The following is a 15,449-nucleotide window of genomic DNA, read 5'->3' on the forward strand; positions in this document are numbered from 1 at the left end:
ATTTAGTGGGGCTTTTCCCCCACAAAGTGCAGGGATTGCTTCATGGTGGTCTCTGAAAAAGTCCATTTGTTCTCAATCCTCTTCACAGTATGAAAAATATAAGGAAAATCCTGACATGTTCAAATTCACCAGATCTTGGCCTTGTAGTTTTGAGAACTGGTCTACATATGGCTCCCCAGATTCTTGGCTAAAGGGGAGGGGAGGATGAAGTGATATCCATGAAGTGTCAAAATGCCTTATTTTAGCTGGTTTTCTAACTCCTACCTGTCAAGTCTTTTACATGTAAATTATTCAGTTCAGTCGCTCAGTCGTGTCCGACTCTGCGACCCCACGAACCGCAGCACGCCAGGCCTCCCTGTCCATCACCAACTCCCAGAGACCACCCAAACCCATGTCCATTGAGTCGGTGATGCCATCCAACCATCTCATCCTCTGTCATCCCCTTAATCTTTCCCAGCATCAGGGTCTTTAAATTATTAAGAGTAACAAAATCATTTCCGTATTAACTTTTAATGTTTTAATATCCATCTAATGTCAGATAGTAATGGCAATGAAATGAAACAAAAGGGAAGATAATGGTCAGAGGGTACAAACAAACCAAAAACTCATCTGTCAAAAAAGAAAAAAATGGCCCAACAGAGAAATTAAAAATAGTGTTTGCCTTTAACATCAGACATGTACTGAATTGTGCTCACTATTAAAAGGAAAGATGTTAATTACACACGTGGTTCCTGCCATCTTGGAGCCTGATTTACTATCCTGCAAGAAGACCAAGGAGAAGGAGAGGAAATGAGGCATGTAGGAGGAGTGCATTCAAGTGTCCCCACGTGACTCAACCACACGAAGCGTGTGTGTGCTCAGTCACACTCAGCTCTTTGTGACCCCATGGACTGTGGCCCCCTAGGATCCTCTGTCCATGGGATTCTCTAGGCAAGAAGAATACTAGAGCCAGTTGCCATTTCCTTCTCCACAGGGTCTTCCCAACACAGGGACCAAACCTGTGTTTCTTGCATCTCCTGCATTGACAGGCAGGTTCTTTATCACTTATGTCACCAGGGAAGTACATGAAAGAATCAAGGTGGGAGAAGAAGCTGGCAAGGTAGGCGAGGACCAGAACACAAAGCTGTGTGTAAAGGAATGGGAAGCAGGAAGATGGCTAGAGCATGCATCCCAAAGAACACTCTCTGTAGTGCACTAGTCCCCCTGCAGGGGGCACCAGTCGGGAGGCAACTGCTGCTGCACAGGATGAAATGTCATAGGATCGAGGGAGAGGTCTGGAGAAAAATGATCCACAATGTTTTCTCAATACAGTTCTCAGTTGTCTGACACAAATGTCACTTAATTTATAGGGACCTCAGTTTTGCCGTTTGTAAAGTGGGATTAGAATCTTCCCTCTGTACCTCTTAAAGTTACTATGGGAATCAAAAAGCCATGTACCTGAATGACCCCTGTTGTATATATTATACATTAAAATTTACATCATGGTGGATATAACAAGCAGTAAAAGAATGTCTATATTACAACAAGGAGAATTCATCAAGATTGTTGGAAAAAATCAAATACAGTTCTAGCCATGAACACTGTAACAAAATGTAACTTTTAAAAGGATACAATAAAACCTGGTCATCTAGAAATACTGATAAATCTAAGAAAAGATGTGCAAGAACTTTCAAGGAGAAAACTTAAAAATCTAAATAAATTTAGAAAAATATTGTGCTCAAGAGCACAACTATGTCAATCCTTCCCCAAATGAAATCAATGAAATTCAAATAAAACCTCCTGAGGATTTTTCACAGGCCTTGACAAAGTAACCCTAAAGTATGTAATACAGAAATCACAAAACCATGATGTTGAATGAATACAGCAAGTTGTAGAAGGATACTCTAATATCACTGTACGATATCTTTAAATATACAAAATAACAGTACATCCTGTCAAGGATTCATACATATAAAACAACAGTAAAAAGCATGCCTGGGAATGATGTTCATCAAATCTAACCATCAAATTCAGAACAGTAGTTACTGAAGGCAACTGGGTGGTGGATACAAAGATGTTTATTATTCCCTTTTTAAATGTCATAAATATTCCATAAGAAACCAGAAAGCTTTTTATTTGACAACCAGGTTATTATGGGATATAGCATAGTTCCCAAATACCAATCCAATAGCCCCTATCAATGCTATCTGGAGTACATGTTAAACATGGGTCAAAAAAAAAAAAAACCAAACACGGATCACTGGGCTCTGCCAGAATAAGAATTTCTGGGAGAGAGCCACATGAATCTAACACACAGCCTCATTTGGGAACACCTGGTAACCATCAGCTATTAATAACTAATCCATCAACAAATTTGATTCCAATCTGACGCTGAGATATTTAAGTGCCTGAGATTGCCTAATCATTTTCCAGCTGATGCCACTGTCTAGAATGCGGACTCTAATTTAAGTCAAAACCAAGTAAATGTTAAAAGTATATCTTTTATTATGCTTCCTCCACCCCCTCCAAGGTCACACATGTAAAAACCAGGAGTATCTCATATAAAGTAATAGTATCAAATGATTCCACAGCAGAACATAATTCCTTCATATCCTCCACAGGGAGTATGCCATAGCAAAATTCTACTGGAGATGATAAAAAGTGCTATTTTTAAGGATAAAGTGATATAAGTCACTGGCAACCACCCTCAAGTATGTAGACAGCAACATCATGCTTCTTTCCTGATTTTCTTCCCTTGCAATAAAAATCATAGCTAACTCTGTCTCGAGAAATGCACAGAACCAAAGGGAAACAAAAAATAAATTCAGCAAAAAAACAATTTATGAAAAGGTAGATGCATTAATGCCTCCATGACAGTTTTCACAGCCCTGCTCCTAAGAAATAAAGTTAACTAGAGACTATGCCGTTAGAACGTACGACCCTTTCAAGGACTGACTGACACGACTTTCCCCCTAATACTTAGAAATTACAACAACGACAAAAAAAACATGGAAAGGGACGATTTCGAGAAACAACACAAATCTGCTAAATGCGTCCACAGGAAAGGACTCACTCACCGGGGCTTTCTACTCGCTTATAGTGGTAGGGGTTGATGCACACCTCCTTCTGCTTGGAGCCGAAGGGAAACTCGCAGCATTCCAATGGTTTCAGTTCATGGTGGCTCTGAAGGTCGGGCCAGCGCCACACGCGGCAGTAGATGACGTGAGGCAGCCCCTTCCGGTGGGAGACCTGCAGTCTGCCGTCCAGGGAGCGGGGGATGGTGACGCAGTTGCTGGGCTGGCCCGGGCAGCTCAAGGCTTTTTCCAGTTCCTCCATGGCACCCTTCTTTTTCTTCAGTTTTTTCACCAAAGCATCAACGGCCTTCTCTGCCCATTTTTCTTCCTCGTCACCCTGTTTCCAGCCAAGAAGTCTCTTCACAGCTGGACTTGTGAAGGAAAATAAACTTGTCACATTCATGATGGCGCTACGCACGCTCCTTGTGGAGGGAGAAATATAGACGTCCCCAATGTGAAAGGACAGTGAAAGAGGCTTCACTTTATCTACATAAGATTCTCCTTAGCTTCTTTGTGCGGAGGTCCTGAAAAGTAGAAATGACCATTCCTGGTGTTTCCAAAAGGAACCCAAAGCGAGCACCTAGAAAAGAAAAAAGGGGAAAAGGTGTTTAAAATCATCTGTACCATAAAATCACAATTTATTAAACAATTACCATGGGCCAGGTATTTTTTTAAGTGATTTTATGTATTAGTGTCCTATGGAATGAATTATGCACCCCCCCACCCCCAAACTCATATTGAAGCCTCAGTGTGACTGTATTTGGAGATGGAACCTGGAGCCTTTAAGGAAGTAATTAAGGTCAAATGTGGTCATGAAGGTGGGGTCCTAACATGAGAGGATTAGTGGCCTCATAAGAAGAAGGGAGAGATTTCTCTCCTGCCCTATGTGTGCACCCACTGAGGAAAGGCCACCTGCAGACACAGAGAGAAGGCCACTGCCTACAAGCCTGGATGATAGCTCTCATCAGAAACCACACTATCTGGACCCTTCATCTTGGACTTCACAGACTCCAGAACTGTAAGAAATACATTTCTATTGTTTAAGCCACTCCATCAGTGGTATCTTGTTATGGCAGCAGACTAGCACAGTATTTAACCCTTTAAATAATTATTTCAACTAGGTAATACAATCATTGCGATTTTATAGATGAATAAACTGAGATGCAATTTAAAAAGAAGTATGCTACTCTTTATATGAGTTATGAGGTAGAAGCAATATTCCCCTTAGTGCAAAAAAAATTCAAGTTCTCACCAGATACTGTGATATTCTATATTTATAGTCACTCATGGGCTCTAAAATATTTATTTCAAAGTACACCTCAATCAACAAAAACTAAAAGCGACAAGACAAAGTAAAACTGTAACAGCCTTAACATCTGTTTTTCTTTTGCTCAAGTATCTCATGCTAAAAGAAAAGGTAGTTCATTCTATTTATACTAGATAAATGTAGCAACATTTTAGGGTCTTTATTCAGTAAATAAGTCTATGCCTTTGGACTATCAGGCAATTAAGGTAGGAAATTCATTCCCTGCTTTTTCAAATATGCTTTTTATTGACATGAAATGAATGAAGCACATGAGCACGTACTGTACTAAATACTTTAGTCAAGTTGTTTCATTTAAACCTTCCAGTTACTCTTCACTAGATAAAAATGCAAATGGCGAAAAAGATTAAAGATAACTTTGCACCAACTCCAGCTCAGATTGAGTAGCAGGTATCCAATCAACCTCCTCCCCAAACAACTATAAAAGGTGAATAAAATACAAATGAATAAATCGAGGTGGGGGGGGAAGCCCAACTTTTTAAAGGCATCAATGAGCAATCAAAGTACTCAGGACACGAGGGGCCACATATGGAAAGATGTGAAAAGTGATGAAGTGATAAGCTGAACATTCTTCACTGCTTTTCTTCTCAAGGCATTTGCCAAAGCTACGTTGTAAGAAGCCAAGTAGAAAGAAGCTAAAAGACCAAGCAGAGATTTCAGGAGTCTCATAGTGTTGAGGAGAGACCCCCTCCAAAAAAAAAAAAAACAGAGTTGAGGGCCTGCCAAGAAGGAGAAATTCTGGTAAACATGCCAGGTTTTCCGCTGAGACCCTTGGAGAGGTATGCCCTAGTGCAAGGGCTAAACTGAAATGGACAGTGTTTAGAAACACAGCCTAGGATCATCTTAGTACTAGACTAGATCAAGATGAAAGAAAATGAGGAGAGAAAAACTGTGAGAGAGGACATATGCATATTGAAAGTTACTGGCCAAAGGCTTTCCAAAACTGGCAACAGACATGTAGCCACAGATTCATGAAGCCTTATAAGTCCCAAGAAGGAGAAATAGAAAGAAATCCACAAGTTTTAATGTGTCATATTATGGTATAATTGCTGAAAACCTACAACAAAAATCTTTAAAAAGACACAATACTTTCAAATGAGTACAATAAGCATGACAGCTGACATTTCAACGGGAACAATGAAAACAAAACTACAGTAAAATGGTATCTTTAGCATGCCGAATGCAATAAATAGCTGGTAACTCAGAACGCTACACTTAGTGGGGAAAAAATCATTCAAAAATGATTGTGAAATAAAAGTGCTTTACAACAAACAAAATCTGAAATAACTGGCTTCCAGGAGGAATTCTCAAGCACAAGGGAAAAGCAAGAAATTGCGGGAAAGAACGAAGAGTTCCGTAAGGGTACTGACTTTACAAAACAATTAGAGGAACATCTTGTGGTGTTTAAAATACAGAATTAAAATGCATAACAAAAAAGCAGAAGGGATCCATGAATTTAGAGTTCTAAGGTCCTTATACTACCCAGGCAATGCTAAAACATTAAACTATTATTACTGATATAAATTATGAATTCCTATCATAATAAAGCAACCACTGAAAGAATAATTTAAAAGCAATAAAAAGGTAATAGAGGAATTAAAAACATGGAATTCTATTTAAAGATATGATTAACCAAAAAAACCTCAGAACAAAAAGGAGTACATAATAGGTGGGTCAAATAGAAAACAGTAAGATTCAGATATAATCCTCAACGTCTCAATTACTTACAAATCAAGAGACTAAATGAGCCAAATGAAAATATATAGTGTACTTACAAGAGACACATATCAAATACAAGGGCAGAGAAAAGTTGAAAGAAAAAGAATGGAAAGAACTGTACTGTGCATATTCTAAACAAAAAAGTTCACAGAGCTATCAAATCAGACAAAAGAGACTTCAAAGAAAGAAGTATCACCAAGGATAAAAGAGGGACATTTCATAATGTTAAAAGAGGTGCTCTACCATGAATATATCACAATCCTAATTTTTTAATCCAAGCAGTAACGGTTTCAAAATACATAAAATAGAAACTGACATAGTTAAAATGACAAACAGTCTTGGTGGGAGATCAACATAGTAAATGACAAAACAAGCCAATGAAAATTGACAGATATAGGAGATTGTATGTTTAAAAACTTGACTCAATTCATGTATGCACCCAGCAACTGCACCACACATAGCACTTTAAAAAACACATGACCATATAATGGGCCGTTACGCAAATCTCAACAAATATCAAAGGGATAAAACTATACAGAATATGCTCTTTGATCATCATACAACTAAGAATAAATGCCCAAATACTGTTATTGAAAAGAATTACACTTCTTTGACCTGTGAGTCAAAGAAGAAAATATAGGGGAAATTAGAAAGTATTTTAAATGGGATGATTATAAAAATCTGACACATCAAACTTGTAGGATGTGGCTCAATCCATGCTTAGAGGGAAGTTTATAATCTTAAGTGCATATATTAGAAAATAAAAGCAGCTGAAAACTAATTTTCTATGTATCTACCAAAAGAAAAAGAAAGGAACAGCAAATTAAACCCAAAGACAGTAAAAGGAAATGAGAGCAAAAATTAAATATATCTATATATATAAAATAGGAAAATAAAATCAAAGTTGGCTCTTTGAAAATACTAATAAAACCAGATATTCCTCTAGCAAAACTAATCAATAAAAGAAAAGGCACAGATTACCCATAACAGGAATAAAAGGGGGAAAGCATTACTGATTCTGAGAACTGAAAGGGATATTTATGATGGACTGCTGTCACAGCAAACTACACATGCCAACAGTTACTTCCTCACTGGAGGAAAAAGGAATTCTATCTGACTGTCTTCTGTCTTTGGAGCAGAGCCCTATACCTGGCACACATCAGAGTCTCAATAAATGTTTGATGAATGATTTAGCTCCCTGAAGGAATTAGAAGGCCAAGGGTGGAGCTTTACTTAATAGGCTACAGGGACTCAGTTGTTCCCTTCTGTAAAGAGTTTTACTCAGAGTTATCAGTTCTTTGAAAGTGGCATTATTTTTGTCTAACAATAAAAGAGAAAACAAAACACTATGCTATCATCAAGAGTCACACTTGGTCAGAGTGTACCTCCTGAAATAATTATTTACTTTTACTAAAGGTTAATTGTGCAAAAGAACGAGAAAGACAACTTTTTTTCCTTGTCCTCTAGTAACAATTTATCAACAGAATACATTTCTCCTTACCCTGTATGTCCTTTTCTTCAACTCCAAAAGCTGCGTTTTTATATTTCAGTCAATAGTTTTCAAATTGAGGGGGTGAGTTTCTATCAAAATCACTTGGGGCTATTTTAAACTCTAGAACTGATGGATTTATCCTAGAAGGTGTGTGTGTGGCGGTGGAGGTGGGGGTTGAGGACCACACTTTCAGACCTTTGCTTTAACTACTGGAATCGACATTCATTCAACGAAGTTGCACTGAGTGCCTGCTAAGTACTTTGGCTACCCCACTGAGGCCAGAGACAAAGATGCTCCATCCTGAAGAGCCACTGTGTTAACAGTGAACTCACGGTTAGCGAACTGGCTCCCCGTATGCCAAGTTCAAGGACTGTGCTGAGCAGTCTTGAGGCAAGTGCAGGTCTCAGCAGGAAAGGAGTTCCACGAGTAGAACAAGGTGAACTCTGAGTGCGGGAACAGAAGAGGCGGCCCCTGTACTGCGCATGTGCCAACCAAGAACCAGCCACCACGCTGTGTCACAAAAGCTCTACCACAGGGAAAAACGATGCACGACTATACATAAAAGCAGAAAAGGAGAGAAGGAAAGGAAGGAACAAGTAATTCCAGGGATTTCAGGAAGTCTTTCCAAAGAAGAAATATCATTACAGGATGAGCAGAATTTTGCAAAACAACAGAACTAATATTTGGAGTCATCATTACATGAGAGACACTGTTCCCTTTATTACCTAGTTTAAACTTTGTGACAAAGCCTCTTTAAGGGAGCATTCTGTTTTCCTTACTATGCTATGGTATGCGAAGTCACGTCAGTCGTGTCCGACTCTGTGCGACCCCATAGACGGCAGCCCACCAGGCTCCCCCGTCCCTGGGATTCTCCAGGCAAGAACACTGGAGTGGGTTGCCATTTCCTTCTCCAGTGCATGAAAGTGAGAAGAGAAAGTGAAGTCGCTCAGTCGTGTCCAACTCTTAGCGACCCCATGGACTGCAGCTTACCAGGCTCCTCCGTCCATGGGATTTTCCAAGCAAGAGTACTGGAGTGGGGTGCCATTGCCTTCTCCGTTCCTTACTATACAGGTAAGGAAAGTGAAATACAGAAAAGTTAATTAATTTGTTCAAGGTTTATGTGCATGGTTGTAAGTGGTGGGGCCAGAGAGGGAACCCATGTTTCTGGCTCTAGAGCCTCAATTTTTAAACCACTTTTCTAAATTGGTAGTTCTAACAGACATCAGGGAAATGCTAGGGTTCAAGGTTGATGCAGATGATACAAGGCTGATAAGGGCGGGGCAAGACTGTGAAGGGCCTGTGATACCTATTATCCCGTGGGCAAACGGAAGGTTTTAAATCAGAGCACCAGTGTGTTTAGATTCATGTTTTAGAAAGACAGCTAAGGTGACATCCTCAATATAGAAGGCCTCTCCACCCAGGGAACAAAAACAACATCAAAAAACTGAATCACAACATTGTTAATCAGGTCACTCGCTCAGTTGTGTTCGACTCTCTGTGACCCCATGAACTGCAGCACACCAGGCCTCCCTGTAAAGTAACAACAAACAACAAACCCTGCTACTGCCTCCAAACACTGTTGGGGCCAATTGTTGGGGGCAGGGGGTTGATGCCACTAAAAATATTAAGAAATTAAAAAATGACAAGATCATAAACTCTTGCATGTAAATGTGCATATGAAACAAAACACAGGTTGATGACTGATTTTTGCCTCCTTGGGTTAAGCACTTTTTTTTATATTCAAGTGAAACAAGTAACCCACCTCCCATCAGGAACTCAAGAGTCCATGACACGATGGCCTTGGCAAGACAACTCATTTTTTTCTGCCCCTTTTGGTACTTCCTGCTTTAGTTTATGTCAAGAGCTAAGTGGCCTTATCAGTTTAAAGCGCAAAATAAAAACATGAGTCAGCAAACAGAGATTTCCTTCCCTCTTCTCCAAATACAAACATTTCACACTGACAAAGAAGAAAAAGCACTTCAACTGGTAAAGAACCCCCAAGAAGTCTTAAAAAAAGGGTGAGATTTGTTCCAGTAGCTTCACTTCTAGAAATGTACACTAAGGAAATATTCTGCACTGAAAATGTAAAACTGTTTTTGCACGATGATTTTCATCAGAGTATTCTTTACTGTAAGGAAAAAAAATGAATATCTAAAAATTGGAAAATAGTTAAGGAAGCTGTAGTATAGCCCACTCAAAAGAATATCATGTAGTCCTTAAAAATTATGTTCATAAAAATGATAACTTGGAAAAAACCCTAAGCAGAATACAAAACTGTGTATATAGCTTGAACAACTATGTAAATATATTATTTAACAGTGGCTGGGTTTGGAAGGTTAAGTCTCTCTCGTTCCTACTTGTTAAAACTTTTCAGACATTCTTTAATGAAAATCTGTAACTTTAAAAAATTTAAAAAGCCTCTATACAAAAATATTTGCAAATGACACACAAAAAAAACCACCTCAATTCATTAATTCAAGCCACATACAAAGTCTACTTATAAATCAGATTAGACTTACAGTGTGACCCGATTTAGGACGTAATAAAAATGCAGTTTAAGACAGGCTTCTAAAGTCAGTACCTTTCCCTATGGAGTCTCACTCATGGAAAGGATTTCTATTGGCACTACCAGAACCAAATGCGAAAAATACGCTTATAATGCTCCTTTTGACACGGCTATCGAATTCTGCAACTTATGTGGTATTCCTTAACGTGAAAAGAAAAAAAGCAAAAAGCTGTAAAATAACTTGAACTGCTGTGTGAACTTGCTCTACATTCAAAGGAACCCTCATTAGCCAATTGCACAAGGAGCATTTTCTTCATCTCTGCCTCATCTAGTGAAGAAACATGTAATTATCCAACTGTGTGAGTATCAACAAAATACACTCTCTGCCATGCAATACCTCAGATCCCAGATTCCCACTGAAAGTTTTAAAGGAAAATTATTCTAATTTGTATCTGAAGATACGATAAAAAGACATGGGGGTGGGGTGGGGTAGGGGTTGGGGGCTACCAAGCACTACAAGCTACCAAGCACTACAAATCAAGAAAAGCACAAGAGGGGACAGATGATGGCCAGTCGCCCTCTGCAGCTTCAGACTAGTGCTGTTACAATCTGTGCACTGGCATGAATTCAGTGAACTAGACAAAATAAATGATCCCTTTAAATACTGAGGAATAACTGAATTGTTCAACAAAATCAGCATAAAATATGGGCTCCAAAAGCCACTGGGGGGAAGTATCAAAGACTCCTTCCAGGTACCTTAAAAAAAGTAGATAAATGGTCTATTGTCAGTGAAGCAAGAGACTCACCCCAGCCCCCAACCTCTTGTTCTTTGGTTCATTACTGTCTTAACTCTAATGGTAAAACATCAAGGCATAAAAATCAAAAGAATCAAGGAACTAAAAGTATGGGATATTGATTAACTTCGCTTTAGAACTGTTTAACCGTTGGATAAGTTACTTGAGAAAGAAGACAACTTTGTAAAGATTATCTTTCTCTGAAAAAGTCTGATCCATTTTGCTAGAGAAAGTACTTCCAAGTAACTAAATAAACTGCATGTGTATTTCCTGACTTATACCACCAGCTCTTCTTAAACTGATGATCTTGTGAAGAAACAGAAAAAGACTCCAGTTCTCAAAGAGCGACTGAGGGGCTTTTGAGAAATCATAAGCAAACTATATGATTCCTGTAGTTTAGTAGTTCTCATGTCTAAATTATTTCACCATACACCTCACTAGAATGCCATGGAAATGGGAAGTACCTCAGAGGTGTATTGCATAAAGTGACTGGCGGCAATATTAATTAGTACTGTAGAAAGGTGTTTTCTATCCTAACATCCAATTTTAGATAGGATTCAAGGTCCGATGAGAACTTTTACCTCCTGAGATACTTGAATTAAAACATCAAAAAGGGTCAAAAAGTGAACATACCAGGAAATCTGTAATGTAACTTTTCATTACTCCAAAATGGACTATTTTTTTTTAACCTGCTTTATTTCATTTAGGTACTAATGTCAATGACATACTTCCTGCTCAGTCACGTCTGGCTCTTTGCGACCCCATAGGACCATATACTACCAGGCTCCTCTGTCCATGGGATTTTCCAGGCAGGAATACTGGAGTGGGTTGCCATTTCCTTCTCCATATATACTCCTAACCAAGAGCAGACTCCTCAAAACAAATGATGATTCCCAAGAAGGATAAAACAGACACCCAAACATTCCTGACACTCATAGAAACCACAGAATCACAGACTGGACACTACAGATTTGGGTTGAAAATGCTTAAAAAGATGAAGGCCCGCAAAGAAAAATATTCCAGAGACTCAATGCTAGCATATATTTTAAAACATAACGAGCAACCCATTTAAGCCAAGAATCCAAGAACTGTCATGAGCTTTGCTGGGAAGAGTATGATGGAGAATTCACAGAAAGAAGGGGAGAACCATACCAAACAGGCCTAAATAAAATTAGGCTACAGAATTAATGAAAAGTTATGAAGAATTGGGAAACTACCAAGCTTTGGATAAAGCTAAAATACCTATTACTTCAAAGCAGAACCAAAGACACCCCACAGACTGCCTGAACAGGAAGGCTGAAGCCACACACACACTCACATTTCCAGCTGGAAAATCAACCCTAGGAAGGGGACCAGGAAAACCAGTAATGAAGACAGGCAGAGAGAGTACTCTGGGAACAGACAGGACACAACCGGAGCAGCACCAACTCCAAACAGCTCTGAATAAAAGCATCATGGAGCATCGATCACACAGCTCCTTAAGGAAAATGCTACACCATCATCTACTCTTAAGGCAAGGGGGAGGAAAATAAAGTTCTACACAAGTACAATGACATCCCAATGAGGAAAAAGAGAGAGAGAGACGGGTTTTCTCTAGCTATCTCAGTCTCAGAAAGACCCCAAAGTAACAATGATCTGTGATCTGATTTCAACAAATCATCTGTTCAAATGTTTCCTTTTCCCGGTTATTCCAACTAGGAACTCACGTGGTTTTTGAGATACTTGTCCTGTAAGTCCCTCTGCATTTCTTTTTCTTATATCAAACAAGGAGTTAGCACTCAACTTTCATTCAACATTTCCCAATTCCAAACAGGTCAAACGCAGCTAAATAAAGCTTGCCACTAATCAAAAGGAAGGGAAAAAAATCTAGAATAAGAAATGTTCTTGTTTAGATGACTAAAACCTATCTCTTCGACAGACTTGAAAGCACTTTTTAAACCACCTACTTCTTTGCTCAGAAGTTGGGCTAAAAGGAACTCTACCTTGACTGAGTCCTTAGGGGGGAAATACATATACGAGTGTGTATATATATGTGGGTGTGTATATATCTATAAGCTATAAATATACGTATTTATAGCTCCTATACAAGAAAGCAACATGAATGCCCACTGCAGCTCACAGAGGAATCCTGCTGGTCTTGGAGCAGCAGCAATGCCCTATTGGCACAAACACCCAGAAAAGTGAAGGTTGCTTAGCCGTGGCCGACTCTTTGCGACCCCACAGACTATACAGTCCATGGAATTCTCCAGGCCAGGATACTGGAGTGGGTAGTCTTTCCCTTCTCCAGGGCATCTTTCCAACCCAGGGATGGAACCCAGGTCTCCTGCATTGCAGGCGGATTCTTTACCAGCTGAGCCTCCAGGGAAGCCCAAACACCCAGAAGACAGACTTCAACTTTCCTGAGTTTCTTATTCAGCCCGTTTCAGTTACTTCCAAACCCTTCCCCACTTTCTAAATGTGAGACTGATGACACAGAATAGCTAGTCTGCCTCTTTTTCATTAAAATTTTTTTCAGAGATTAATTTTCCAAATCTGGAGAAACTAGGGGGTGAAGGTGGAAGAGAGGACCAGCTCTTGAAAGCTAATTTTCATCATGCAATCATGCAGGTACTGGTGCCTTTAAAACACAGGCACCAACAGCCTCTCTTCCAGTCCCTTAGGTGTGATCTGAAGGACAAGCCAGCAAGAGCTGCTGAGATGTGGTCTCTCTCAATGGAGTGTTGAGTGTTAAGTGAGCGGGAATCATAGGAATCAAAAAGAAAAGGATGCACTTACCACCTGCCACTTGGAAGTTCACTGCAGGCTGTAATATTTCAGCCAAATGATTTCAAAAGTGGAGAAGGAAATGGCAACCCACTCCAGTGTTCTTGCCTGGAGAATCTCAGGGATGGCGGAACCTGGTGGGCTGCCGTCTATGGGGTCGCATAGAGTCGGACACGACTGAAGTGACTTAGCAGCAGCAGCAGCATCCTCTCAATGAAAAGGAATCAAGGACTTATGGATGTCACACTTGGATGTGTCTCTAATGACAGTGCTGTAGTTTACATATTCAATTGCACTAAGTATGCTATTCAATGTATGTTCATTGTGTTGGAAAATTCTTCAAGAACTCTTTCTGGTTCTGCTCTGCATACACAAGTGCTTCTATCCTGACAAATTCAGGCTGCCAATAGGGCACCTAGTCAATTTTTCTTAGTCACAGATAATCCCTGCAGAATAGTGTCAGTTTGGTTTTGTTTCACTAGATGATACTTGTTTAGTTAGGCAGATGCTTAAAGCAGAGTTTCCTTACTGTCCTCAACTTCAACCAAGAAACCTGGCTTATTTCTACATCTCCTTGCCACTTCCTCTAAAAGTTGTATACTGGAGTAGGTTGTCATTCCCTTCTCAAGAAGATCTTCCTGACCTAGGGATTGAACCTGGGTCTCCTGCATTGCAAGCAGATTCCTTACCATATGAGTTAAAGCGAAGTTTCTAAAAGTTGTACAGCATTCTTTAATCCCCCTGAATTCCCCTCCTCAAATTTATGCTTATAATGGAAAACTGTCCTTCTGTACGTGGTAAGCCTTTCAAGATATCCAGGTCCTAAGGTCTGTCTAGTCAAGGCTATGGTTTTTCCAGTAGTCATGTACGGATGTGAGAATTGGACTGTGAAGAAAGCGCTGAAGAATTGATGCTTTTGAACTGTGGTGTTGGAGAAGACTCTTGAGAGTCCCTTGGACTGCAAGGAGATCCAACTAGCCCATTCTAAAGGAGATCAGTCCTGGATGTTCATTGGAAGGACTGATGCTAAAGCTGAAATTCCAATACTTTGGCCACATCATGAGAAGAGTTGACTCATTGGAAAAAGACTCTGATGCTGGGAGGGATTGGGGACAGGAGGAGAAGGGGACGACAGAGGATGAGATGGCTGGATGGCATCACCGACTCGACGGACATGAGTCTGGGTGAACTCTGGGAGTTGGTGATGGACAGGGAGGCCTGGCGTGCTGCAGTTCATGGCGTCGCAGAGAGTCGGACACGACTGAGCGACTGAACTGAACTGAAAGACCTCACTCTGATAAATCTCATCTGTAGTCACCTCAACTCAAGAACTGTAGAGTTACTGGCTTGCAACTGCTTACGCCTCAAACACTGGAGACGGAAGAGCAGAGGCATTTTCAAACTTCACTGTCTGTCTATAAGAGGAAAAGGTCTGCAGTAGTTGTCTCTTAGAAAAAAATTCTTTTGAGTGTTTTAAGTTATCATAAAAGAGCAATTTTACAGCTTGCAAAGAGTGCTAAATGTGGTAAATTTCCATTAAGTGACCAGTTATGAATGATTCAATCATTAACAAATGGAAGAAACTATTTTAGTTGGGCTATTACCCTATGGAAGGATTGTATTGGTAGTTTTTACACTCATATTGACCTTCTATACCAACTTTTCAAGATGCATATCATTATCTCCATTTTACTAATAAACCTAAGGGTCAGAGGTTAAGTAACTTTTTCCAGATCGTTTTCTAGTAAGCGGTAGATCTACAATTTAAACCAGAACAGATACTGAAGTCTATTCATCA

At 39.8% G+C, this 15,449-nt stretch overlaps 1 protein-coding gene across 5 annotated transcripts in view; it reads right to left on the reverse strand.

Moving 5' to 3' along the window:
• SMAD1 (SMAD family member 1) overlaps positions 1-15,449 on the reverse strand; it is an 82,849-nt gene that overhangs the window by 43,414 nt on the left and 23,986 nt on the right. For 4 of the 5 annotated variants that reach the window (XM_070769045.1, XM_070769044.1, XM_070769046.1 and 1 more), the window contains exon 2: positions 3,057-3,633. In XM_070769045.1, coding sequence (XP_070625146.1) covers positions 3,057-3,456 — 400 coding nt within the window. In that variant the 5' untranslated portion in view covers positions 3,457-3,633. Of the gene's footprint in view, positions 1-3,056; positions 3,634-7,920; positions 8,487-15,449 lie in introns of those variants that run through there. The other variant, XM_019977603.2, reaches the window with a different exon arrangement.

This window comes from Bos indicus, chromosome 17 (assembly GCF_029378745.1).
Source record: "Bos indicus isolate NIAB-ARS_2022 breed Sahiwal x Tharparkar chromosome 17, NIAB-ARS_B.indTharparkar_mat_pri_1.0, whole genome shotgun sequence".
NCBI classification, from domain to species: domain Eukaryota; kingdom Metazoa; phylum Chordata; class Mammalia; order Artiodactyla; family Bovidae; genus Bos; species Bos indicus.